Consider the following 26,886-nt stretch of genomic DNA (forward strand, 5'->3'; position numbering starts at 1 on the left):
TAAAAGTAATAAATATAAATGCAACAATTGACTCTCTGAAAAAAAACAGTAAAAGAGAGAAACTGTTAGCTAATGGCAGAAACTGGATGGCTGAGAAGGGGAGTGGACAGGAGATTCACTTTAAAAAATTAAAAAAATAATTTCTTGTTAAATATTTCAGACACACCAAAAAACACCAGCCTAAAAAATAAAATATTATCAAAGCTTATGAAGCTCATCAATTACATCTCTCTGTGGTTCACCGCTGTCTTGCAATTTTAGTGTTTATCATTCCAGTGCTTTTCTTTTTAATTTTGTAACATATATATGCTCCTAAAAATTTGTTATTTTATATGTTTAGAGCTATTTAAATGCTGTATACTTTTCTACATGTGAATGGGTATTTCCTTAACCATTTTTTAGATTATCCATGTTAGTACATATAGCGCTGGATATAGCATTAAATACAGCATTCTTTCTGGAAAAGGAAATGGCAACCCACTCCAGTATTCTTGTGTAGAGAATCCCGTGGACAGAGGAGCCTGGTGGGCTGCTTGCTGTCCATAGGGTCGCCCAGAGTCGGACACGGCTGAAGCGACTTAGCGTGCATGCATGCGTTGGAGAAGGATATGGCAACCCACTCCAGTATTCTTGCCTGGAGAATCCCAGGGACAGAGGAGCCTGGTGGGCTGCCGTCTGTGGGGTCGCACAGAGTCGGATACGACTGAAGCGACTTAGCAGCAGCCGCATAGCATTCTTTCTGCTTTATATATTAGATGGCATAAATATAACAGAGTTTATTGATTTTTTTCTTTTTGATTATTTCATATTAATGACAATTAAGTTTACAGTTTTTGAAAACTAAAAAGTGTTGCCATGAATACTCTTGTATCTGTAGGTATTTCTCTGGGCACATGTGCAAGAAGTTTCCTAAAAGTGGGGTGTGTGGGTATGCAAGCTCAGTCGCCTCGGACTCTGCCATGGATGGACTGCAGCCTACCAGGCTCCTCTGTCCATAGAATTTTTCCAGACAAGAATACTGGAGTGGGTTGCCATTTCCTGTTCCAGAGGATCTTCCTGACCTAGGGGTCTAAACGGAGTCTCCGGCGTTTCCTCCGTTGACAGGTGGATTCTTTACCACTGAGCCACCTGGGAAACTAGAAGCGGGGTGGGCACGAGTGATTTTACTAAGTAATTCCTAATTGCTCTATCCAGCACTGGCGCCACTGTATACTACTAAACAGTTCCAGTCGCTGCAGTGTTCATCAACAGGGAGCCAGGGAGGCTTCCTTTTCACTCTACATGGTAACCGCTCATGGCATTTCACGTTTTACAATTTTTTGAAATTTATTTTTTAAAAAATTCCACAATAAGGAAGGTGAAAAGACAGCCTTCAGAATGGGAGAAAATAATAGCAAATGAAGCAACCGACAGACAACTAATCTCAAAAATATACAAGCAACTCCTACAGCTCAACTCCAGAAAAATAAACGACCCAATCAAAAAATGGGCCAAAGAACTAAATAGACATGTCTCCAAAGAAGACATACAGATAGCTAACAAACACATGAAAAGATGCTCAACATCACTCATTATCAGAGAAATGCAAATCAAAACCACTATGAGGTACCATTTCACACCAGTCAGAATGGCTGCGATCCAAAAGTCTACAAATAATAAATGCTGGAGAGGGTGTGGAGAAAAGGGAACCCTCTTACACTGTTGGTGGGAATGCAAACTAGTACAGCCACTCTGGAGAACAGTGTGGAGATTCCTTAAAAAACTGGAAATAGAACTGCCTTATGATCCAGCAACCCCACTGCTGGGCATACACACTGAGGAAACCAGAAGGGAAAGAGACACGTATACCCCAATGTTCATCGCAGCACTGTTTATAATAGCCAAGACATGGAAGCAACCTAGATGTCCATCAGCAGATGAATGGATAAGAAAGCTGTGGTACATATACACAATGGAGTATTACTCAGCCATTAAAAAGAATACATTTGAATCAGTTCTAATGAGGTGGATGAAACTGGAGCCTATTATACAGAGTGAAGTAAGCCAGAAGGAAAAACATAAATACAGTATACTAACGCATATATATGGAATTTAGAAAGATGGTAACAATAACCCGGTGTACGAGACAGCAAAAGAGACACTGATGTATACAACAGTCTTATGGACTCTGTGGGAGAGGGAGAGGGTGGGAAGATTTGGGAGAATGGCAATGAAACATGTAAAATATCATGTAGGAAACGAGTTGCCAGTCCAGGTTCGATGCACGATGCTGGATGCTTGGGGCTGGTGCACTGGGACGGCCCAGAGGGATGGTATGGGGAGGGAGGAGGGAGGAGGGTTCGGGATGGGGAACACATGTATACCTGTGGCGGATTCATTTTGATATTTGGCAAAACTAATACAATTATGTAAAGTTTAAAAATAAAATAAAATTAGGAAAAAAAAATTCCACAATAAGCCAGTGGATTAGGTATTATGATTGACTAACGGACATTTTTCCACATGAGAAAACAAAAACAAAAAACCTCTTCGTTTTGAGGTAGTTTCATCTTAAAAAAGAAAAATGTCTTAGTTTTCACCCGCGCTGACTGCACCTTGTTCCTGCCAGCCCTGGAAGTTACTTGCTGGCGGGTTCACCGGGGCCGGGTATCCTGACTTGGCAGGACTCCCTAACTTTCCTCCGCCTCTGCTAAGCCCGCTCGGCACTCGGCCACCCCGAGGCCGTCGTGGCTCTGAAACGCGGTAGGACGACGCGGTTTGGACCACTGGAGACTCCGTAGTACTCTCCCCGCCCACCCCTCCCCGCTACATCTCTCGGCGCTCGGAGAGCGTTCGCCGCCGCCCTGGAGATGGCTGGGCAGGCGATTTCCGGCAGCGCGACGCGTAGCGATAGGTCCAGGCTTCCGACGCCAGCGCTCTGGTCACAGGAAGTACCGTCGTCTCTCCCTCTCCTCAGCTGCTGTCGCAGAGCTTGGAGGGCTGCCCCGGAAGTCCTCCCCCTTCCCCCGCCCGCGGCAAACATGGCGGTGGACTCGGCGATGGAGCTGCTATTTTTAGACACTTTCAAGCACCCGAGCGCCGAGGTACGTCTTCGCGACGTGTTTCCGACCCTGTTTTTCGATTTGGGGACCCTTACAAAAAAGAAAAAAATCGTTAGGCGTGCCTCGACTTTTCCTTGTGCCGATTGCCGCTTTAATTCATCACACACTGTCCTCTCAGCCTGGGTGTGGGCGCCGCGTCTGCGGAGGGTGGCGGGAACTCCCCCATCCCCTCCTCATTTCCCTGAGTTACTTAAGGCCCCGCGTCGTCTTTGGTTGAGTTGGCTGCTCTACTTGGCTTTGCTTCCCCCCACGGTCCCACCAGTCCCCCCGGGTCCGCTTGAAAAGGATCCTGAGTGTCGGGTTTACTGCAAGTGGTGTTTCGAAAGGGGTCTTGGACAGCTTGTGTTTGACAGTCGTGTCGGTAACTCAGCGGGTCACGTTGGTTTTCTGGTTTCCAAATTCCTGCTCCTAGGTCCCTTTTCTAACGGGAGTCATGCCACCCAGGTGTGACACTCATTCGGTTGAAGACTGCAGCGTTCTCCAGTTTGCTCTGAAACTTTAATAGGTACTTACCTCTTGGAAAGATTTCGCACGTAAGGACAAGAAGTACTCACACAGAACGTCTCTTGCATGGAGAATACTTGTGAAGAGGAGAGATTTGTAGTCAGACTGTAGAGGACAATTGTGTTGTCGTCTTGAGGGGTGAGAGTGGGCTGTTGTAATCGTTCTGTATTAACTTGAGTGCCCTTGAATGTATGACTGGCTCTGACATATGTAAATTGAATAACCAGTTAACAAGAGGTTCCCGAAAACCGGCCGACAACGAACAGTAATGAAGTCCGTAGAGAAACTTAAAAGAAACCCCAGAGCTCACATTTCTCTTTCAGTGTAGACGTAATTTAGAGAACTTTTTTTTTAATTGAGGTATAGTTGATTTACATTATTAGTTTCAAAAGTACAACATAGTGCTTTACAATTTTTATAGATTATATTGCATTTAGAGAGATTATAAAGTATTGGCTGTATTCCCAGTGCTGTACAGTATATCGTTGTGTGCGCTTCGCTGTCTTACTCTGCGACCCCATGGACTATAGACCGCCAGGCTCCTCTGTCCTTGGAATTTTACCGGCAAGAATACTGGAGTGGATTGCCATTTCCTCCTCCAGGGGATCTTTCCGACTCAGGGATCAAACCGGCAACGGCTGCGTCTCCTGTGTTGGCAGTCGGATTCTTTTCCACTGCGGCCACCTGGGAAGCCCTTATCCTTGTAGCTTATTTATTCTATACATAGAGTCGTTTGTGGACTTACCAAGTGGCCTAGTGATAAAGAGCCCGCCTGCCAATGCAGAAGACGTAAGAGTCGCGTGTTCGATTCCTGCGTCGGGAAGACCCCCCAGGAGGAGGGCGTGGCAACCCATTCCAGCAGTATTCTTGCCTGCAGAATCCCATGGACAGAGGAGCCTGGCTGGCTACAGTCCACAGGGTTACAAAGAATCGGACTCTACTGAAGCGACTTAGCATGCCCACATGCACAGTCGTTTGTACCTTGAGGGAAAGCTTTTCTTTCTTCAGATAGAGATGGTAGTGGGTAGCAGATGTACTTTGGAACTTGATAAAATAAAAACTTTAACAACCTTGGTCTTATTTTAATGAATGGTTTATAGATCTAAAAAAGAAAATATTTGGAAACGGTAGCATATCATGTGCTGTGTGTGTGCTAAGTTGCTTCAGTCCTATCGGACTCTTTGTGACCCTATAGACTGTAGCCTGTCAGGCTTCTTGTCCATGAGACTCTCCAGGCGAGAATACCAGAGTGGGTTGCCATGTCCTCCTCCAGGGGATCTTCCTGACCCAGGAGTGGAAACTGTGTCTTTTATGTCTCCTGCGCTGGCAGATGGGCTCTTTACTACTAGTGCCACCTGGAAAGCCTCTTAGCATATCATACTAACAGTGAGTTGATTAGTGGTCTTTCATTTCTTGTGGGTCAAATAGCTCTCTTTGTTCAGAGACCATACGTCTCTGAATATAGTTCCAGCTATGCTTTAGAAAACTCAGAGTAGAGGCAGTAGTTGGATAAGAACAAACCTATCATGAATATAGAAATAAAGGACAGTTAAAAACGAAAGAAAAGAGTATGAAGAGTTAGTTTAGTAGTATTCTAGTTTAGGAAAGTTAGCATCCATTCACTTAAGATATATTTAGAAATCTAGTTTTCATTCATTCTTAAGCAAGCATTGCGGACCATGGAGAGGATAGGACTACCAGAAGGTAATAAATACCTTTTGGTAATGATTGAGGAAGACTTAATAGAGATCACATTTGAACTGAGTCTTGAAGGAGGAGTAGGGGTTTTGGGGGGGTTGTGGAATATTGGGATGTTTGTCCTCAAGGAGTTTATAACTAGCATTGGAGATGAGATCCACAAAATTATGACTCAAGTTAAATACTGATGAGCACCTGAAGAGACAGAGTGGAAATGCCTTGAGATTTCTTTCCTTTATTTCCAAAATACCCATTAGTGTCTGATATATTAGGACTCCAGCCAATATTTATTTAGATCCCTTTGATGGTACAAATAAAGGCTGTGTGATTTCAGAGGAGGGACAGATCATTTGCCATTTGAGAGTATCAGGGAAGACTTCATCAAGGCACGTGGCATTTGAACTTGATCTTTGGTGGATAAGTTGGAGAGGATATGTCGCACAGCTGTAGATAGGAAAGAAGGGTATTCTGGAGTAGCCATTCCTTTGGAAGGGTATGCTGAAGAGGCAGTTTGTAGTGGCCCCTGATGGACAGTTTGAAGCCAGATCATGGAGTTCCTTAAATGGTCAGCAAAGGGGCATGGGATTTATTTTGTAAGAAATAATTAGTTTTTGAGCAGGAAAATGATGTGATTAGTAAAATTAAGGTAGATTTGTACATTAGTGGGCTTCCCAGGTGGCTCAGTGGTAAAGAATCCGCCTGCAGTTCAGGAGACTTGGATTTCAATCAGAAAGATCCCCTGGAGAAGGAAATGGCAAACCACTCCAGTATTCTTGCTGGTAAAATCCCATGGACAGAGGAGCCTGGGGGGCTACAGTCCATGAGATCACAAAAGAGTTGGACACAGCTTCATGACTAAGCAACAGCAAGTACATCAATCAGTACATTGGTACATCAATCATGCCTAAAATGGTTCAGAATAATCAGAGGTGGCAAATCAAGAAGAAAAGGTGAGACATAATGAAAACTTGAGTTAATAGACAGGCAGTAATCATTGTTAGCATTTATTGAATGTTTATTTTGTGCAAGACGTAGTCCTTTGGTAATAGAAATTTAAATACATTTAAAATTTAAATACAGTCCTTTTAAATACATTATCTCTAGTCCACCCGTCCTTTTGAAAGATAATGTCCCCACTTGATAGATAAGGAAACTGAGCATGAGACTTACGAAAGTTAGGTGACTTTCCTAATGTGGCATAGCTGAATTAAGACATGCCAACGCACATTTCTTGACTCTAAAGCTGTGCAATGCTATGTCCCACTGGGACTAAGAAGGAAGGAATAGGTACATGATCAATTTTGGTTATAGAATGGACAGGATGGGAACTTCCCTGATGGTCCAGTGGTTAAGAATCCACCTTGCAATGCAGGGGATGAGCATTTGATCACTAGTCCAGTAACTAAGACTCCACATGCCTCGGTGCAACTAAGCCTGTGTGCTGAGACTACTGAGCCCGCGTGCTCTGGAGCCCTCATGCCACAACTGGAGAGGCTATGCACTGCTGTGAGAGATCCCGAGAGCTGCAGCCAAGACTCAACACAGCCAAAATAAATAAATAAGTAAATAAATATTAAAAAAAAAAAGAATTGCCAGGATTGCAACTCATCAAAGAGTAGCCAAAAATGAGAATTCTAGTTATAGAGAACTGGTGGGACTAGAGAATTGGGGGGCCTTGTTAGTCACAGAAAGACTTCAGCACAGAAGTACTTCTTCCTTAGATAAATGTGGCTGAGTTGTGGAGTCTAACTAGTCTGTTCTTCAGTTTCCTGTTACCTCTCTAATCATAAACCTTCTGTGATTTCCCACTTCCTAGGTATATGTACTCTTCTGGATATTTTAAGCACCTCCTACTTCACTGTAATATTTTTAGCTTTAAAAACACAATTCAGTCAACTCTTATTAAGCACCTGTTAAAAGTCTTCTTTCATTAAGTGATTATGCTAAGCACTGTGAAGATGGTGATTGCAGCCATGAAATTAAAAGATACTTACTCCTTGGAAGGAAAGTTATGACCAACCTAGATAGCATATTCAAAAGCAGAGGCATTACTTTGCCAACAAAGGTCCATCTACTGAAGGCTATGGTTTTTCCTGTGGTCGTGTGTGGATGTGAGAGTTGGACTGTGAAGAAGGCTGAGCGCCAAAGAATTGATGCTTTTGACCTGTGGTGTTGGAGAAGACTCTTGAGAGCTCCTTGGACTGCAAGGAGATTCAACCAGTCCATTCTGAAGGAGATCAGTCTTGGGATTTCTTTGGAAGGAATGATGCTAAAGCTGAAACTCCAGTACTTTGGCCACCTCATGCGAAGAGTTGACTCATTGGAAAAGACTCTGATGCTGGGAGGGATTGGGGGCCGGAGGAGAAGGGGATGACAGAGGATGAGATGGCTGGATGGCATCACTGACTTGATGGACATGAGTCTGAGTGAACTCCGGGAGTTGGTGATGGACAGGGAGGCCTGGCATGCTTCGATTCATGGGGTTGCGAAGAGTCGGACAGGACTGATCGACTGAACTGAACTGAAGACTTGATTCTTGTCTTTTTGAAATACCACTGTAACAGGAAAGTTAAAAGAAGCAATTAGTTCAGTTAGAATTAAAAGAAGCAACTAGTTCATTGCAGCACTATTTACAATAGCCAGGATGTGGAAGCAACCTAGATGTCCGTTGAAGATGAATGGACAAAGAAGTTGTGGTACATATATACAATGGAATATTATTCAGCCATTAAAAGGAACGAATTTGAGTTAGTTGAACTGAGGTGGATGAACCTAGAGCCTGTTAAACAGAGGCTCTGGACAACATTGTAGGCCAGAAAGAGAAAAACAAGTATCATATTTTAACGCATATGTATGGCATCTAGAAAAATGCTACTGATGAACTTATTTGTAGGGTAGGAATAGAGATGCAGACATAGAGAACAGACGTGGACACAGTGGGGGAAGACGAATTGAGAGAGTAGCATTGAAACATATACATTATCATATGTGAAATAGCTTCTCACTGGCTATTGGGAGAAGGCAATGGCACCCCACTCCAGTACTGTTGCCTGGAAAATCCCATGGACGGAGGAGCCTTGTAGGCTGCAGTCCATGGGGTTGCTAAGAGTCGGACACGACTGAGCAACTTCACTTTCACTTTCCACTTTCATGCCTTGGAGAAGGAAATGGCAACCCACTCCAGTGTTCTTGCCTGGAGAATCCCATGGACGGAGAAGCCTGGTAGGCTGCAGTCCATGGGGTAGCACAGAGTCGGACACACCTGAAGTGACTTAGCAGCAGCAGCAGCTATTGGGAAGTTGCTTTGTAACACAGGGACCTCAGCCTGGTGCTCTGTGACAACCTAGAGGGGTGGGATGGGGTCATGTGGTTCAAGAGGGAGGGGATATATGTATACTTATAGTTGATTCACATCGTTGTATGGCAGAAACCAACACAACATTGTAAAACAGTTATTCTCCAATTAAAAATAAATTTTAAAAAGTGTGATCTGCTATACAGTGCTTATTGGATGAATAAATATATAGTATTTCTTCAAAAAAAAAGCAATTTGAACTTAGTTTGATAAGCAATCATCTAGACTTGATCTGACTTGGCTTTTAAGAGAAACTTGACATCTGAATGGAGTTGGGAGAGGAGTGTGGGAGAGTTCCAAGCAGAGACAGTGGCATGGATGAGGACATAAAGATGAGGAATACCAGGGCATTTTGAGGCTGTACGTTTGGAGTGATAATACTTGTCTGTAAGACCAAGGAATTTGGCCTAGTGTCCAGCACTAGAGAAGTGACCACTGAAAAGAAGGGAAATACTAGGTTGGTGCAAATATAATTCTGGTTTTGGACCGTGAATTTTAAGTTATTATTAATAACTAGGCCCAAACAAATCTTTATTAATCAAGATAGGAACCATTAAAATCAACACTTTTTTGCCAATGAGAATTAAGTTTCGTTTATTCCTGTAGCATAAAAAAATCCATGCTTTGCGATTCTGTGAACTCTTGGAAAGCATTTTCTGGGTCCTACTGGTTGTGGAAGCTTTTTCCTTGCAGAAAATTGTTGAGATGCTTGGTAGTTGGTTGGTGAGAGGTCAGGTGAATATGGCAGATGAGGCAAAAGTTTATTCACCTTTTGGTGTTGGTTGTGCAAAGTACGGTCAGGTGTTGTTGTGGAGAAGAATTGGGCCCTTTCTGTTGACCAATGCTGATTGCGGGCATTGGCAGTTTTTCAGTGCATCTCATTGATTTGCTGAGCATACTTCTCAGATGTAATGGTTTCATCAGGATTCAGAAAGCTGTAGTGAATCAGACAGGCAGCAGACCACCAGACAGTGACCTTGACCTGTTTTTGGTGCCGAGGTGGCTTTGGGAAGTGCTTTGGAGCATCTCAGTCCAACCACCGAGCTGGCCGTCACTGGTTATCGTATACAATCCACTTTTCATTGCACCTCACAATTTGATCAAGAAATCGTTCCTTGTTGTTGCATACAGTGAGAGAAGATGGCACTTCAAAATGACGATTTTTTTGATTTTTGGTCAGCTCATGAGGCATCCACTTAAAGAGCGTTTTCACCTTTCCAATTTGCTTGAAATGCTGAACAGCTGTAGAATGATTGATGTTGAGTTCTTTAGCAGCTTCTCGTGTAGTTGTAAGAGGATCAGCTTTGATGATGACTCTCAGTTGTCGTTGTCAGCTTCCAATGGCCAGCCACTGTTCTCCTCATCTTCAAGGCTCTTGTCTCCTTCGCACAACTTGTTGAAACATCACTGCACTGTACGTTCATTAGCAGTTCCTGGGCCATGTGCGTTGTTGATGTTACAATTTGTCCCCACTGCCTTACGACCCATTTTGAACTTGTAAGAAAATTGCTTGAATTTGTGTTTGTCTAACATCTTTTCCATAGTCTAAAATAAATACAAAATAAACAGCAAGTAATAAGTCATTAGCGAAGATAAAAAGACAGAAATACACATTAAAATGATAACATACCCACATTATTAAGAATGTATTCCAGAATCAAGCAGCAAATTTCAACAGTGCAAAAACTGCAGTTACTTTTGCACCAACCTAACACATAGATTTGAGAACTGTTTAGAGGTTTAATCAATAGAACGTGATGTTTAAATGAAGAAATAATTTAGGTGCGAGAGAATGAGAAAGAATCAGTCACTGATATAGGACAGTTTAGTTTTGGACTTGTTGAGCTTTTGGTGCCAGAGGTTCATTCAAATGGAAATGTCCAGCTGGCAGTTGGATGTAGTGGTCTGGGGCTCAGGAGAGAAGTCTTAATGGAGGTACAGATTTTTGGAGTTGACTTCCCAGCAGTGGATGAAAATTTTAGAAAAATGTAAGGTAAAGGAGAAAGGGAAAGATATAGCCAACTGAATGCAGAGTTCCAGAGAACAGCAAGGAGAGATAGGAAAGCCTTAAGTGAACAATGCAAAGAAATAGAGGAAAACAATAGAATGGGAAAAACTAGAGATCTTTTCAAGAAAATTGGAGCTACCAAGGGAACATTTTATGCAAAGATGGGCACAATAAAGGATTGAAATGGAAAGGACCTAACAGAGGCAGAAGAGATTAAGAAGAGGTGGCAAGAATACACAGAACAACTATACAGAAAAGATCTTAATGACCCAGATAACCACAATGATGTCACTCATCTAGAGCCAGACATCCTGGAATGTGAAGTCAAGTGGGCCTTTGGAAGAATCACTATAAGCAAAGCTAGTGGAGGTGATGGAATTCCAGCTGAGCTATTTCAAATCCTAAAAGATGATGCTATTAAAGTGCTGCACTCTGTATGCCAGCAGATTTGGAAAACTCAGCAGTGGACATAGGACTGGAAAAGGTCAGTTTTCATTCCAGTCCCAAAGAAAGACAATGCTAAAGAATGTTCAGACTGTTGTCAGTTATGCTCATTTCACATGCTAGCAAGGTAATGCTCAAAATCCTTCAAGCTCATCTTCAGTAGTACATGAACTGAGAACTTCCAGATGTACACGCTGGATTTAGAAAAGGCGGAGGAACCAGAGACCATGCCACCAACATCCATTGGATCATAGAAAAAGCAAGGGGATTCAAAAAGAAAAAAAAAATCTGCTTCATTGACTATGCTGAAGCCTTTGACTGTGTGGATCACAACAAACTATGGAAAATTCTGAAAGAGATGGGAATACCAGACCACCTTACCTGTCTCCTGAGATACCTGTCTGCAGGTCAAGAAGCAACAGTTAGAATTGGACATGGAACAACAGACTGGTTCAGAATTGGGAAAAGAGTACATCAAAGCTGTGTGTTGTGTCACCCTGCTTATTTAATTTATAAAAGTGAAATTGCTGGTTACTCAGTTGTGTCTGACTCTCTGTGACCTCATGGACACAACTTCCATGTGACCTCATGGACTGTAGTCCGCCAGGCTTCTCTGTCCATTTGATTTCCCAGGCAAGAATACTGGAGTGAGTTGCCATTTCCTTCTCCAGGGGATCTTCCCAACTCAGAGATCAGACCGAGTCTCCTGCATTGCAGGCAGATTATTTACCATCTGAGCCACCAGGGAAGATTATTTAACTTATACATCATTCTAAATGGTGGGCTGGGTGAATCCCAGGCTGGTATCAAGATTGCCAGGAGAAAGATCAACAACTTCAGATATATAGATGATACCACTCTAATGGCAGAAAGTGAAGAGGAGCTAAAGGGCCACTTGATGGAGATGAAAGAGGAGAGTGAAAAAACTGGCTTAAAACCCCAGATTCGAAAAACTAAGATCATGGCATCCGGTCTCATCACTTCATGGCAAATAGAGGGGGAAAAACTGGAAACTGACATATTCTTTTTTTGGGCTCCAGAATCACTGAAGATGGTGACTGCAGCCACAAAATTAGAAGACACTTGCTCCTTGGAAGAGAAGCCATGACAAACTTAGCGTATTAAATAGCAGAGATATCACTTTGCTGACAGAACTCCATCTAGTCAAAGCTATGGTTTTTCCAGTAGTCATGTACGGATGTGAGAGTTGGACCATGATATGTAAAGTAGGGTAAGGGTTGAAAATTGTGGTGCTAGAGAAGACTCTTGAGAGTCTCCTTGTACAGCAAGATCAAACCAGTCGATCCTAAAGGAAATCAACCCTGAATATTCACTGGAAGGACTAATGCTGAAGTTGAAGCTGCAATACTTTGGCCACGTGATGTCAAGAGCTGACTCACTGGAAAAGACCCCAATGCTGAGAAAGATGGAAGGCAGGAGAAGAAGGGGATGACAGAGGATGAGATGGTTGGATGGTATCACAGACTCAATGGACATGAAGTTGAGCAAACTTCAGGAGACAGGGAAGGACTCGGAAGCCTGGTCGGACAGGCAGAGTTGGACACAACTTAGTGATTGAACAACAACAAGCTACTCTGCCCTACTTTTCTCCCACATTTTGCCCTCCAGCCTTTGTGAACTATGCCTATAACTTCTTGAAGCTTCCCAGTTCTTATTTGCATTCCTTTTTTGCATACTTCTCATTTTGCCTATAAAGCTTTCTCCCTCTCTTCCACTGATTCTTGTTTTCCTTAAAGATTTACTTAGATTAGGTGGTACTTCTTTTGGGAAGCCTTCCCTGACATTCTTCTTTTCCCCTCACATATGTTTGCCTACAATCTCATTTAGGTAAGTACTCCTTCCAATTTGAAGTTTTCTGTATGAGTCTATATCATAGTAATTCATCTGTTTGTCTACCACAATAGATTGTACCTTTATGGTAGGTCTTGTCTTTATATTCTCAGGACCTAGCATATGGCACCCCACTCCAGTACTCTTGCCTGAAAAATCCCATGGACAGAGGAGCCTGGTAAGCTACAGTCCATGGGGTCGCTAAGAGTTGGACACGACTGAGCGACACTTTTCACTTTCATGCAGTGGAGAAGGAAATGGCAACCCACTCCAGTATTCTTGCCTGGAGAATCCCAGGGACAGAGGAGCCTGTTGGGCTGCCGTCTGTGGGGTCGCACAGAGTCAGATATGACTGACGTGACTTAGCAGCAGCAGCAGCAGCATACTTTGACGGAGAAGGCAATGGCGCCCCACTCCAGTACTCTTGCCTGGAAAATCCCATGGACGGAGGAGCCTAGTGGGCTGTGGTCCATGGGGTCGCTAGGAGTCGGACATGACTGAGCGACTTCACTTTCACGCATTGGAGAAGGCAACGGCAACCCACTCCAGTGTTCTTGCCTGGAGATCCCAGGGACGGGATTCTCCTGTGGTGGGCTCTCCCTGGTGGGCTCCTGTCTATGGGGTTGCACAGAGTCGGACACAACTGAAGTGACTTAGCAGCAGCAGCAGCATACCTTGAAACATTATAAACATTTAATAAATGTTTAGAAATAAATATTGAATAAAAGTGATAGCAACTAATATAGAAACTCTTCTACTTACCAACAAAATAGATTTTGAAAGGCTGTAAAACCTTAAGTTCATTTTTTAGGTCCACAGTGACTATACTCTGACTACTACTAATACCCTTCATTAAATAACAGAGGGGCAGGGTGGAGGAAGATAGAATAAATAAAGTTTTGTTCTAAGTTTCCATTGTAAATATTAATGATAATTTTTAACTGTATAAGCAAAGGAGCTTCTATACAGTAGATTTTTTAAATAAAGGAGTTACTTACAGGAAGGAAACATAGCGCCAAAGTTTGAGGCAGAATGCTTATTTCTTTTATAAAAGTCTACTGTAGTATTTATTGAATACCTACAGTATATTTGTAATAGTTAGGATACAATTTCAGCTGCTGCCATCAAGTCAGGATAACGATGGGTTAGATAAAATAAGACTCTCTCTCTCAATCTGACTGTGAGTATTCTAGGGCTAACGTGACAGGTCTGCATTGTCAGGGACAGGCTTTTCTGTTCTCTTTCTCTTTCATTCTTAGGGTATCTCCTGCATTTTTCAAGACAGCTCACTGTACCGTGTGTTCTAGAAAAGCAGCAGAGTATAGAGGAAGAGGTGGCAGGAGGTTCTGAAGTCAGGACTTTCTCTTCAAGGACACGACCCAGAGTTGCCAACATCGTTTCCACTTACATCCCATTGACGGGATCTAGCAATCCCATGGTCACACTGGCTTCCCAGCGTCTAGGAGACTCAGTTCACTTGTGCCTAACTCTAAGAGAGTTGTATTGGAAAACAGCTAGCAGTCAGCCTCAGTTCATGTGCATCTTGTTTCTTGTAGATCTTTGCGAGTATAAAGTACATTTGAATAGCTATATGAAGATTTCTAGATCTACATGTTTGGTTATACTTAATCTCTGAGTTTAAAGTGCAAAATTAGAAAGTCATCCTCTGTCTCAGTTTAGGAAAGACTCATTTGACCAGTCTTCTGGTCTGTTGAGAGGCACAGTATTTTTTGCATCTTCAAGAGCACTCAGGACTCAGTCCTTCTAGATACAAATTATATAAACCCCTTTTGTTAAAAACTTCAGTCACCAGGCAGTGATGGTTGGCTGCTTGTTGCAGAGCACGGGCTCAAGGGCGTGTGGGCTTCCGTGGTTGGCGGCTGGCTAGAGCATGGGGTTGTAGCTGAACTGCTAGGAAAACCTGATATAAAATAATAGTCCAAAAACAATGTGAAAAATTTCTTCTAAAATTATTAATCACATGAGCTAATTTGTCTGATCTTGTATCAAGTGATACATAGAAATGAATGTACACTAAATTCATGGTATCCATTTATGTTATTATGATAAATTCTGTTTATTGCTTTATTTGGCTGTACCAGGTCTTAGTTGTGGCCCGAGGGAGCTTTGATCTTCGTTGCGCCCTGCAGGTTCTTTGTTCTTTGGTTGTAGCATGTAGGGTCTAGTTCCCTAGCCAGGGAGTGAACCCAGGCCCCACGCGTTGGGAGCTCAGAATCTTAGCCACTGGACCACCAGGGAAGTCCCGATAAATTCTTAAGTTCGTGGATTTTTTTTCTCTTTTTTAAATTTGAGAGGGTTTACCTTATCTAATCTGAATGACTTCCCTTGATCTCTTGATATTAGTTAGTATATAAGTTTGGTAAACTAAGCTAATTTAAGAGATTCACAATCTGTCATCTATAATTCAGAAATTCAAAAAATGGCAGGAAAAATCTGCCCTGAACTCATCAGGCCATATGCTGTGCTTTGAACTGAGTTTATGCTTGGTATAATCTTTACTTAGTGTGAACGTTTATACATTTGCTGCAGAAGTATTAATGTTTTGGTTACAAGTTACTGTGGCAGAAACTACTGGGGTGTTAAGTAATATGCAGTATTTGTATCATTAGTTTCTAAAAATCCTAAAAGTCAGGATTCTGAAAGGCCTCTGGCTGCAGAGGTCCACTAAAGCAGCAGTCCCCAGCCTTTTGGCACAGGGGCTGGTTTTGTGGGAGACAGCGTGACTGCAGGTGGGAGGTGCTGGTCTGGGGACGATTCTCATAAGGAGCGTGCTGCCGTGGTCCCTCACGTGTGTCGGATCCACGCTTCTATGAACATCGAATACCACCAGTGAGCTGGCAGGAGGCGAGCTCGGGGCAGCGTGAGTGAGGGGGAGCTGCTGGCACAGCAGGTGACGCTTCGTTTGCTTTCCTGCTGCTCACACCCTGCCGTGTGGCCCCTTCCAGCCTGTGGCCTGGGCTTGGGGACCCTTGCAGTAGGGATTATTAGTCTGTATTGGCCCAGGCAAGACAGCAGGGAAGCAGATGCAGAAAATGTTGTTATACAAGGGGAGGGATTTAACTAGGTACATTTTATCATCAGCTGTTTTTTTTTTTTTAATTTTTGGCTGTGCTGGGTCTTCGTGGCCAGTGAGGGCTGTTCCCTAGTTGCAGTGCCTGGGCTTCTCATTGTGATGGCTTCTCTCGTCGCAGAGCACGGGCTCTAGAGCATGTGGCTTCAGTAGTTGTGGCTGGCGGGCTCTAGAGCGTGGGCTTGGTAGATGTGGCACATGGGCTTAGTTGCTCTGTAGTGTGTGGAATCATTATCCGGGACCAGGGATCAAACCATGTCCCCTGCATTGGCAGGCAGATTCTTAACCACTGGACCACTAGGAAGGTCCCTCATCGGCTATTTTTAAAAATGGTTTTTACACCATTTATAATATAATAGCACTGTTTTAATGATAGTGTTTATTTAAAAATTGTGACATTCTAAATGAAACAAATTGAAGGTGAATAAATTTTGACTAGACAAAGTGTTTTGCTTACAGTATATTCTTCTCTTTTCTTAAAGCAAAGTTCTCATATAGATGTGGTTCGTTTTCCATGTGTGGTTTATATAAATGAAGTTCGAGTCATACCCCCGGGAGTAAGAGCCCATAGCAACTTGCCTGACAATAGAGCATATGGGTGAGTCAGTTTTCTTTTTTAAAAGTGTTTTTGACTAAAGATGACCTAGAAACATACTTCCAAATGCAAAAATTTAAGGTAATATTTTGTAAGTAAAAAAAAACAAAAATAAAACTTTTTTCAGTTTTAGTTATGTTGCATTATAATTGACTTTTAAGTTTTCTATATAATCCATATATTACTATAAACTTGAAAAGAGTAATTATTTGACTTAAGTACTAGATTAAGTTTTTCTTTCTTCATTTCTTTTTTTTTTTAATTGGTAGAAATAGGTTTATATTTTCCAAACTATTGTAGGGTGGCACAGTATAGTAGACAGAGTATTCTTAATGTGCTGTTTTCCTTGAAAATAAATGCATCTGTAATATTGAGAAATATATCTTTTATTATGTTACATTTTTTATATTATAGTGTTAGTTTTCATGCCTTATTGGTGATCATTTTAGCCTGATACATGTGTCTTTTTGTAAATATGTAGCTTCACATTAACCATTAGTTGTACTGAGCAAGTAGTTACTTGAGCATCATTTCTCCTTTTTAAGGTCTGTGGGAAATAAACCAAATGTAAGACATTGTTCCTAATGTGGAGTTGTTTTTTTTAGTTATTCTTTTTTTTGATTGTGCTGTGAGGCTTGCAGGATCTTAGTTCCTTGACCAGAGATTGAACCCAAGTCATGGCAGTAAAAGTTTCTTACCACTGGACTGCCAGGGAACTCCCTAATGTGTTGTTGTTGATAACTTTAACAACTGACATAAAACAGATGAATTTGATCTTTGTTATGATGTTAATAATCATCATCTTCTTCTGATTTTAATTACATGAATTGGAGATAAAAGCTAAATTTTAGTTATGGAAGCATGAATATGTATAATAAATGTATCAGTGGGTTCTTGGCTTATGGCCTAGGTATCAGTGCCACATTGTGACATGTCCATGCTCTGATAGCTCAGTTTCTATTACACGCGAGAGTTAAGCCAGCTACGTAGTAGTGGCTGGTACAGTACAGACGCAAAGTTAAGAGCTCATTTCTTCATAGTTGTGAAAAGTAGTTTGTTACTTGTAGAGTGGATATAAAATTCTTCAGGTCATTCAAAGGTAAAACATAAAAACAAAGCAATAAGAATGATCAATGTTTATATGACAGATCATTATAGTTAATTTTTTTGCCACGTGCAAGGGAATAAAAACTCCTGTTTTCCTGTGTTTCTTTCTACTTTGCCTTTGGAGTAATGATAGAGTATCCAGCAGACTTCTCTAACTGCACTGCTTTGGGGCAAGAAGGCTCTATTGTTACCTGCTGCTGTGTAACAAACCTCAGCAAATTTAGCAACTTAATCCCCCACTATTTCTGAGGGTCAGGAATTTGGGTGCTTCTTGATTGGCTCAGGTTCCCTCATGAGGTTATAACCAAGTTATAGGCCTCGGGTTGCAATCTCAGAAGATTTGACTGAGGCTGGGGAATTTTAGAAGCTCACTCACATGACTGTTGGCGGGAGATCTTCAGTTCTTTGCCAGGAGATCCTTTCTGTGGGTCGCTGTGTCACAGCATGGGTTCTTCCAGGGTGAGTGATCCAAGAATGAGAGTGAGAGAGCATGCCCAAGAAGGAAGCCACAGGCACTGTGTTTTGTAACTTAATATCAGAAATAGCATATGTCACATACTTCAATATAACTGCTTGTACTATATTCTTTTGACTACATATTCTGCTGGTACAGTGTGAGAGGGAACTATACAGCGGGGTGAATATCAGGAAGGGGGAGTCTTTGGGGTCTATTTTGGAGGCTGGCTGTAATAGCAGGCAAAATGGATCTCTTGTCATTAGCTGCAGTGGGTAAGAGTGTTACATTTCCCTTCTTCTCTCTCTCCTTTTTCTTATCTGGGGATAAATGACTATTCATGTTTTAATAATTCCAAACATGAAACTGTTACCAGAAACAGTGTTATACACAATATGTTATAAACCATAAGATGAAGTACTAATTCATTAATACAAATGTATTGGTTTGGCCAAAACGTTCATTCATGTTTTTCCACTACATTTTATGGAAAAACCCGGAAGAACTTTTTGGCCGACCCAATAAGATACTGGGAAGCCTGGAATCTCAAGGTTGAAAGTTAATGTTAGAGGTCATATATTTGTGCAGCACACTTTATGATCATACTCTCATTACAAAACTCAGAACTGTGTAAGGTAAAATTAAAATCCTTACAATCCCTCTATTCTGAGAGAAGCTTAGCATTTTGATGTCCTATGTCTTTAAATTTATATGTGAGCATTTGAGGGGGCTTCCCAGGTGATGTGAAACATTTGTGTGTATATGTATATTTTTGGGGGGGAGGATAGGTATATCTTATGTGAGATTAGGTTTTAGAGTCAACAGTTTTTAAGGTGAAAATCTTGTGAAGTCAGACTATGTGGATTCATTAAAGCACTTTTCAGCGACCAGGACGTGAGTCTTTGTTGCCTCCAGAGGAAATAATTTGCATTTCAACCCATTTTCCTCTCCTTTTGGAGGCCAGGGTCTGGTTATAAGCCGAAAGGTAGGAGGGGAGAGACTGGAGTTGTTGAGCATGTACAGTTGAATTAGGGTGAGATAAAGTGTATGATGCTGCTCTGACCCAGGCGCTCACTGTTCTGTGTATTCCTTTATTTCATTTAACGTTATGTCAGGAGTACTTCACAGCATTTAAATTTATTTGAAAATATGATTTCTAATGACTGCATAATCTTAACAAATCAGTGTACTGTCATTTATTTGGCTAGTTCCTAAAGTGGGGAGTGTTAGATGGTTTTTAGTTTTCAGATTTTTAGTATAATGAATCTCCTCTTGAAAAAAAAAAAAAAACTGTAAATCAGTGTTTCCATAGAAACACTTTGTAATGAAAAGTATTTTTAGATTAAATGGTGTGAACATTTTCTCAGTCTCCTGAGTTGTATTGCCATATTGTCTTATAGAATGGTTGTACCTGTTTGTATTTCTACCAGAAATACATAAGGGAATCTCTTCCATAGTACTTTGGGCATTACACTTTTTACCATTTAGATTTTTTGTGAATAAACAAAGCATGCGTTGTCTAAAAACTGATTTTAGTTGAGGCAAAGGAATTTCAGCCAAGGGTATATAATAAGATTTCATTCTAATGCAAATTAAATAGGCTTTAAACTTTACTAGATAAGTCTATAAAAAAAGATTTATGTAAATTAATGCTATACAAATTACAGTTTAGGCTTTAAGTCACAGTTTAGGGCTCTGATGCTCAAATTATTATAGTCCTGTATGAATATGGGTTAAGCTGAAATTAAATGGTAATTATTATTTACAACTTAACGTTAACTCCTGATTCTTTTTTGCTAATAAAATAATGATATAAAGAATAAAAAAACTATATAATTAGCATTTTCCATTAAAATGCATAAAAAAATTTAAATGTCTTTGTGTTTTAAAATGGTCCAAGCAGCAGGCAAAAGATACTTGATGGCTAAAAACTTTTCAGTAATATTCAAAGTGAATAGTTGACTACTTGAGAATTGGATTGTGAATAAAATTACAGGAAATATTGCAGTTAACTCTGTGTTTTATTTAAATATTGGGAATATTTTATCTTAATTCTAGACTTGCTCTTACATTTGACTTTGTTTTTTCTTTTAATTTAGGAACTGGATATTGTAAAGGCTGATGTTTCACCTTTGTTTCATTCACAGGGAGACCTCACCGCATACATTTCAGTTAGACTTGTTCTTTAACAATGTCAGCAAGCCAAGTGCCCCGGTTTTCGATAGGCTGGGAAGGTATGTACTTACTGGGTAATCTCTCCAGACATTCATAAGTTAGTAAGCGAAACCTTTTTATTCTTTCGATAGGTTGGGAAGGTATGTACTTACTGGGTAATCTCTCCAGACACTCCTAAGTTAGTAAGCAAAACCTTTTTATTCTTTTGGTAGAAGAAAAGGCTATATATGATAGTAGATCCAAGAATTTGGTTTAATTTTAACAGTTGACAATATTAAGGAAATGTCATGCTCCTAAGAACAAGTTGTGTTTATTTATAAAATAAAACTTTAAATGGCGTGAGACATTAACCATCTTTTGTTTGATTTTTATTGGTGTATGCATTTCTTCTACATATCATATGATTTGGTAATAACCTTCTAATTTGGAAAATATTACTTTTTGATTCTTAAAAAAAAACCTCTATAAATGCATTGAGATTTTATCTGTGGTTTTTACGTCACACTGCTTCATAATTTAAAATTCCATAGCCACATTTTTGTAAAATGAGAATTTTGTTAATAGCTACCCCTACTTTGAATAATTTAATGCATACTGACTTGGTATTATTAACACTGGTTGTTTTGGTATCTGCAAATTAATTAACCATTAAATGGTTTTACTCATTTATAAAATAAAAAATTTTAAAGGCAGCTTAAAAATGGAGATTTTCCTATCCCTGTCAGTAAATTTTTTAGACTTTGCTTATTCTTTTATTGATTCTCCATTCATTTATTATTAAATTACATTGATAATTTAACCTTTTTTTTTTTTAATGAAGGGAGCCTAGGTAATCTGATGCAGCTAATTTTTAATATATAGAATTTTGTTTAAAGTTGGTACCTACCTGATAAAATAGGTGCTTTTTAAAAAAGTTTTAATCCCAGTATGCATTTTTTTTTTGAAGACTATAGGGCTGTGGATCTCTGATCTGGCTATGTGGTAGAATTGCATGGGGTGCTTTTAAACAAACCTTGACATCTACACTCACCTGAAAGCAATTGAACTAGAATCTGGGGGATTTGTTTTATACTTGATATCATTTTGTGGGGAGTAAATTAAACTCAAACTTTGTAGTTTATTAAAATAAAAATCTAGTGTTTGATTGAAATATTGGAATCTTCATAAACTGTGATGTTCAGTGTTTGAACCTGTGTATTTGTTCCTTCTCTTTTAACAGCCTGGAATATGATGAGAATACTTCCATCATCTTTAGACCCAACTCAAAGGTAATCGTGGAAGTCAGTTTTCAGCTTGTTACTACTATTGTTCTCACCTCCATTCAGAGGTTTTGATCCAGATAAACCCAGTGATGCAGAATGTTAGCTTATTTAGTTCGAGTTCTGCAGAATTTCATCATTTCTTGTCTGATTCCTTTGTATTCCAGAAACTGTTTTCAAACGGAGCAAAAACATTGTAATGCTATTATATACCTATGTAGCTCTTCATTCTAATTTCATACTTGGGTCAGGAAAAAGCCAGCATCTGCTTTTCCTTCTTTTCATTTAGGTGGGCGAATTTTGAAGATGGTGGTAAATTATTAAACACCATTGTATCTTAATTAAGGTGTCTTTTTAAAAATTCGTATTTCATACTTCTTCCTTGCATATCAGAAATGTGTCTTTTTTCTTGATACCAAATGCCATTCTAAAAGCATCTAAAAGATGTGACTCATGAAAGAGCCAAATTCTAACTATAATGATGATCTAGTATGGGACTATTCAGCGTGCTTTTTGTTTTGGTGAAGGAGTACTTAATATTCTGCACGTTGTTTAGACTAAAAATCGTGTTCTCTATCTCTTTATCTTCTTTCTAGTGATCTTTCTGTTCAGAGTCTGTCAGTCCATGGGTATAATCTTTGAGCCTTACTTCTGGTCACTTTGCTGGAGTTTGCTAAGATGAGCAAGGAGAATAATAATTTCTTTCTCTAGAAGAGATCCCATTACCACTTATTATTTCATCTTTACCCAACATTATAGAGTGGGAGAAGAACTCAGAAGTCAGGGACTTTGGTTTCGGGGTTTTCCTGCTGACAGTCTCAGTTTCTTATTTGTTGTTAATATTTCTGTTGTTGGTAGATAAGCTCTGAAAAATGTAAAATTATTTTATAAGGAAATATTGAGAGTTAATGGCCTTGATAAAGTCTTTGATCTTTTTAGGATAAAGTGTCTTTGCAAAAATAATTTGTTTAATGCCTCTGGTTACCCTTACTTTTTAAGTACGGGGTAGGTACATAGAATATACCTGATTTGCATGTATGAGTTGGGCATTTATTAATAAAAAGAATGCCATATAATTTTATGGGCTTTATAATTCTTGAGACTGGACACAATTTGTACTTTTGTGTATCTTCATGACCCCTGTAACTATTTGGGTTTAATTTATTAATCGGCAGTAACTCCCTTCTAATTTCCTTTTTATTTCTCTTCTCTTGGTTAGGAATCTGGTTATGCTTTTTGAATAGAATTGACCTAAAGTATAGGACTGAGGAGATATAGTCTTGAGACGGTTTTAGATATGATAACTCTAGAGGGCCATGTAAAAGTTGTGCCTCTGGGTGAATTTCCACCAATATTGATCTTTACCTTTTCAGCATGCTTTTAGATATTAGTTGAACCCACAGAGTAATTTAATATCAGTTTACTTCTGACATATTAAAACATTAATTTGAAAGATGTCTCTTCCCCTATCCCCGTCCCACCAAATCAGGTGAATACTGATGGTTTGGTGCTGAGAGGCTGGTACAACTGTCTGACGCTGGCAATATACGGATCGGTGGACAGAGTCATAAGTCACGACAGAGATTCCCCTCCACCTCCACCTCCTCCTCCACCGCCTCCCCAGCCACAGCCAAGTGTGAAAAGGAATCCAAAGCATGGTGAGAATTTTAAATTTGGTTTTATCAGTGAAACTTATTTTCATTACAGTGGGAAAGGTAACTCAAAGAACTCTTGTGTCTTTTGAACCTTGTTTAAGGCTTGACAAGTTATGTGTCAGTCTTCCATTGTTTCTTAGAAGAGTTTCTTTTTCTGTTGAAGTGGTTGCATTTTATTTTCTTCCTGTACTTTCCAAAAATGCTTTTTTAGTTGATATGAGGTTTTTTGTTTGTTTTTTTTTTAATATATAAATGATAATAGAATACATGGTTATTTGTGATTTACTGTGAAAATTGTCTGTCAAAGAATTAGAGAATGGGACTTCCTTGGTGGTCCAGTGGCTGAGACTCTGTGTGCCCAGTGCAGGGAACCTGGGTTGGATGCCTGGTCAGGGAATTAGATCCCACAAGCCGCAACTAAGAGTTCTCATGCTGCAACTAAAGATCCCACATGTCACAATTAAGGCCTGGTGAAGCCAAATAAATAGTACTATAAAAAAGAGAGGAAGAGGGGCCAGAGCTTCCTCTTTGTGGCTTGCTAGGACACAGTGAGAAGGCAGCTGTCTGCACGCCGGGAAGAGCGCTCTCATGGAACCCGAGCATGCTGGTGTCAGGTGTCAGACTCCTTGGCCTTCAGAAGTACACGAAATGAACGTTTAGTGTATATTAAAAAAAAAAGAGGCAGTAAGTTTGGTATGTGTTAATGGCATTTCTTTTATCAGATTTCTTTATATGTCTAAATCTTAGCTAAAGGAGATTTTCCCCTTTTGGGAAAATAACAGCTCTAGGGACTTCCCTGGCAGTCCACTGATTAAGACTCTGCACTTTCAGTGTAGGTGGCGAGGGTTCAGTTTCTGATTGGGGAGGTAAGATCCCACATACAATGAAGCGTGGCTCCCAGAAAACACCCCCACAAACCCACCCACCCCCCTGAAACAAAACAAAGCATAAGCCTTCTGATAAACTTCAGGGACTTCCCTTATAGAAAGCAGGCAGTTAGGCTTATGTTTTCCAGGGTCTGTTTTCCTCATTTGGTATTACTCATTGTAATAAAGAGATTGAACTAGTGGAACTAAGGAAATTTGGGAATAAATTTTGAAATTACAGTTGAGGTCATAGGGAAAAATAGTTTGCTTTACAGTTAGCATTTTATGAGCACAAATAAAATGACCATTGTTTCTCTTAACCCTTATATGATACTGTTGTGTGAGGTCTTTGTCTCTGATGGCCAACACACTGTAGTTTAATCTTTTTTCTTGTATCTTATCTGCTAAGCACAGTTAATATTTCACTTTTCTTTGTATCCTTCATTCTTCTGTGCTCATTTGTCTTTTTTTCTAGACTGTGAGCTTTTTGTGGGCAGAGAAGTATATTTTACTTGTATTTGTATCTTTGGTCTTTTTTGTAAATTTTATTTATATAAAACAAAAACAGTTTATCCATTTCACTCACCTACCCCCCACCCTCTGGAAACCACCAACCAGTCTCTTTGTATCTATGAGCTTGTTATTGGTGTTCTTTTTAAACTTACTTTTTTTAGATTGCACATTTAGGAGAGATCATATAGTATTTGGCTTTCTCTGATTTATTTCACAGAGCATAATGCCCTTGAGGTCCATGTTGTTGCAGATGGGAAGATTTCTTTCTTTTTTTTGTGGCTGAATAGTATTCCGTTGTATTAACATGTGTATGGAATAACACATACACACCTTCCACATTGTCTTTAGTCTGTCATCTGTTGATAGATGTTTACCTTGTTTCTTGGCTACTGTACGTAATGCTGCAGTGGACATGGGAGTGCATATAACTTTTCAAATTAATGTTTTTATTTTCTAGGGTAAATACTCAGAAATGGAATTGCTGGATCATTATGTTGGTTCTACTTTTAATTTTTTGAGGAACCTTCATACTGTTTTCCTCTTATTAGCGGCACCAGTTTACCTTCTCACCAACAGTACATGAAGATTTCCTTTTCTCCACATTTTCACCAACAGTTGTTATTTCTAGTCTTTTGGTAATAGCCACTCCCTGGTGGCTTAGTGGTAAAAGAATCCACCTGCCAAGCAGGAGATGTGGGTTTGATCCCTGGATTGGGAAGATCCCCTGGCGAAGAAAATGGCAACCCACTCCAATATCTGTGCCTAGGAAATCCCATGGACAGAAGAGTCTGGTGGGCTACAGTACATGGCGTAGCAAAGGGTTGGACACAACTTAGAGGCTAAAAAAGCAACAAATTCTGACAGGTGTGAAGTGATACCTCATTGTGGTTTTGATTTGTGTTTCCATGTTAATTAATGATGTTGAGCATCGTTCCATGTACCTTTTGTTTGTTCTAATAGGTTTTTGATGGAGTCTTCCTTCAGTCATATCCGACTCTTGTGACTCCATGGACTGTGCCTGCCAGACTCCTCTGTCCATGGGATTCTCCAGGCAAGAATACTAGAGTAGGTTGCCATTTCCTTCTCTAGGGAATCTTCCCGACCCAGGGATCGAACCTGTGTCTCCTACATTGGCAGGTGAATTCTTTACCATGGAGCCACCTGGGAAATCCAATGGAATCTGTAGGGTTTTCTATATATTATACACGTTTTCCCTGCTCTCTGAAAGTGTGTTCCTGTGAAACCCTTTGTAAGCCAGAATGATATAAAGTGAAGAAACAATTACCTTAGGATACATCTTGCTACTGGATGTACAAAGTCAATTGAGATAAAGCACAGATGCTCACAGACATAATTCAAAGCTGTGGTGGCTTAATGGTGAGATGCTAAGTGTAGTTGCTGGGGAAGGAGCTTGGTGGTGCCACTCTGACTTTTTTGGGGTTATGTTCCCTCTATAACAGCTCACTGCAAAGTTTATTTGGTTAGTGAAAACAGGTGCTAACATGAAGTTTTTGTAAATGTAAAGTGGTGTAAAGTGAACTTCTAAAAAGCAGGTCACAGAGTTGGACGCGACTGAACTACCAAGAGCACACACATGGTGTGGTACAGTCCCTCGGTACCTGCTTTGTTGGGAGTGTTTATCTTAAATTGATTTCAGTTTTGTCAAATTATTTTACTGCGTCTGTTGAGATGATCGTATGACTTTTATCCTTCATTTTGTTAACACATTGACTAATGTGCAGATGCTAAACCTCCTTTGTGTCCCTGGAGTAAATCCCACAGGATCATGGTGTATTATCCTTTTAGTGTATTGTAGAATTCTGCTTGCTGATAGTTTATTGAGGATATTTGCATGTATGTTCATCAGGGATATTGACCTGTACCTTTCTCTTTTATTTTTAACTGATTTATTTTTAATTGGAGAATGTAACTTTCTTTTTTGGGCTTCTCAGTGATAAAGAATCTGCTTGGGAAGCAGGAGACACGGATTTGATCATTAGGTCGGGAAGATCCCCTGGAGAAGGAAATGGTAACCTGCTCCAGTATTTCTTGCCTGGAAAATGACATGGACAGAGAAGCATGGTGGGCCACAGTTCATGAGGTCGCACAGAGTCAGACACAACTGAGCGACTGAGCACACCGACACAACTCTGTTTCCTTGAGACATCCTTGTATAGTTTTGGTATTAGAGTCATGCTGGCCTTGCAAAT

At 40.3% G+C, this 26,886-nt stretch overlaps 1 protein-coding gene across 2 annotated transcripts in view; it reads left to right on the forward strand.

Annotated features, from left to right (window-relative positions):
- The first annotated feature begins 2,996 nt into the window (after nucleotides 1-2,996).
- The window catches only part of VIRMA (vir like m6A methyltransferase associated), a 64,156-nt gene continuing 40,266 nt past the window's right edge, over nucleotides 2,997-26,886 (forward strand). Inside the window, exons 1-5 of one of the 2 annotated variants that reach the window (XM_005215688.4) lie at nucleotides 2,997-3,083; nucleotides 16,535-16,650; nucleotides 20,356-20,442; nucleotides 21,603-21,651; nucleotides 23,132-23,300. In XM_005215688.4, coding sequence (XP_005215745.2) covers nucleotides 3,021-3,083; nucleotides 16,535-16,650; nucleotides 20,356-20,442; nucleotides 21,603-21,651; nucleotides 23,132-23,300 — 484 coding nt within the window. In that variant the 5' untranslated portion in view covers nucleotides 2,997-3,020. The remainder of the gene's footprint in view (nucleotides 3,084-16,534; nucleotides 16,651-20,355; nucleotides 20,443-21,602; nucleotides 21,652-23,131; nucleotides 23,301-26,886) is intronic. The other variant, NM_001205426.1, reaches the window with a different exon arrangement.

Source organism: Bos taurus, chromosome 14 (genome assembly GCF_002263795.3).
Source record: "Bos taurus isolate L1 Dominette 01449 registration number 42190680 breed Hereford chromosome 14, ARS-UCD2.0, whole genome shotgun sequence".
NCBI lineage: Eukaryota > Metazoa > Chordata > Mammalia > Artiodactyla > Bovidae > Bos > Bos taurus.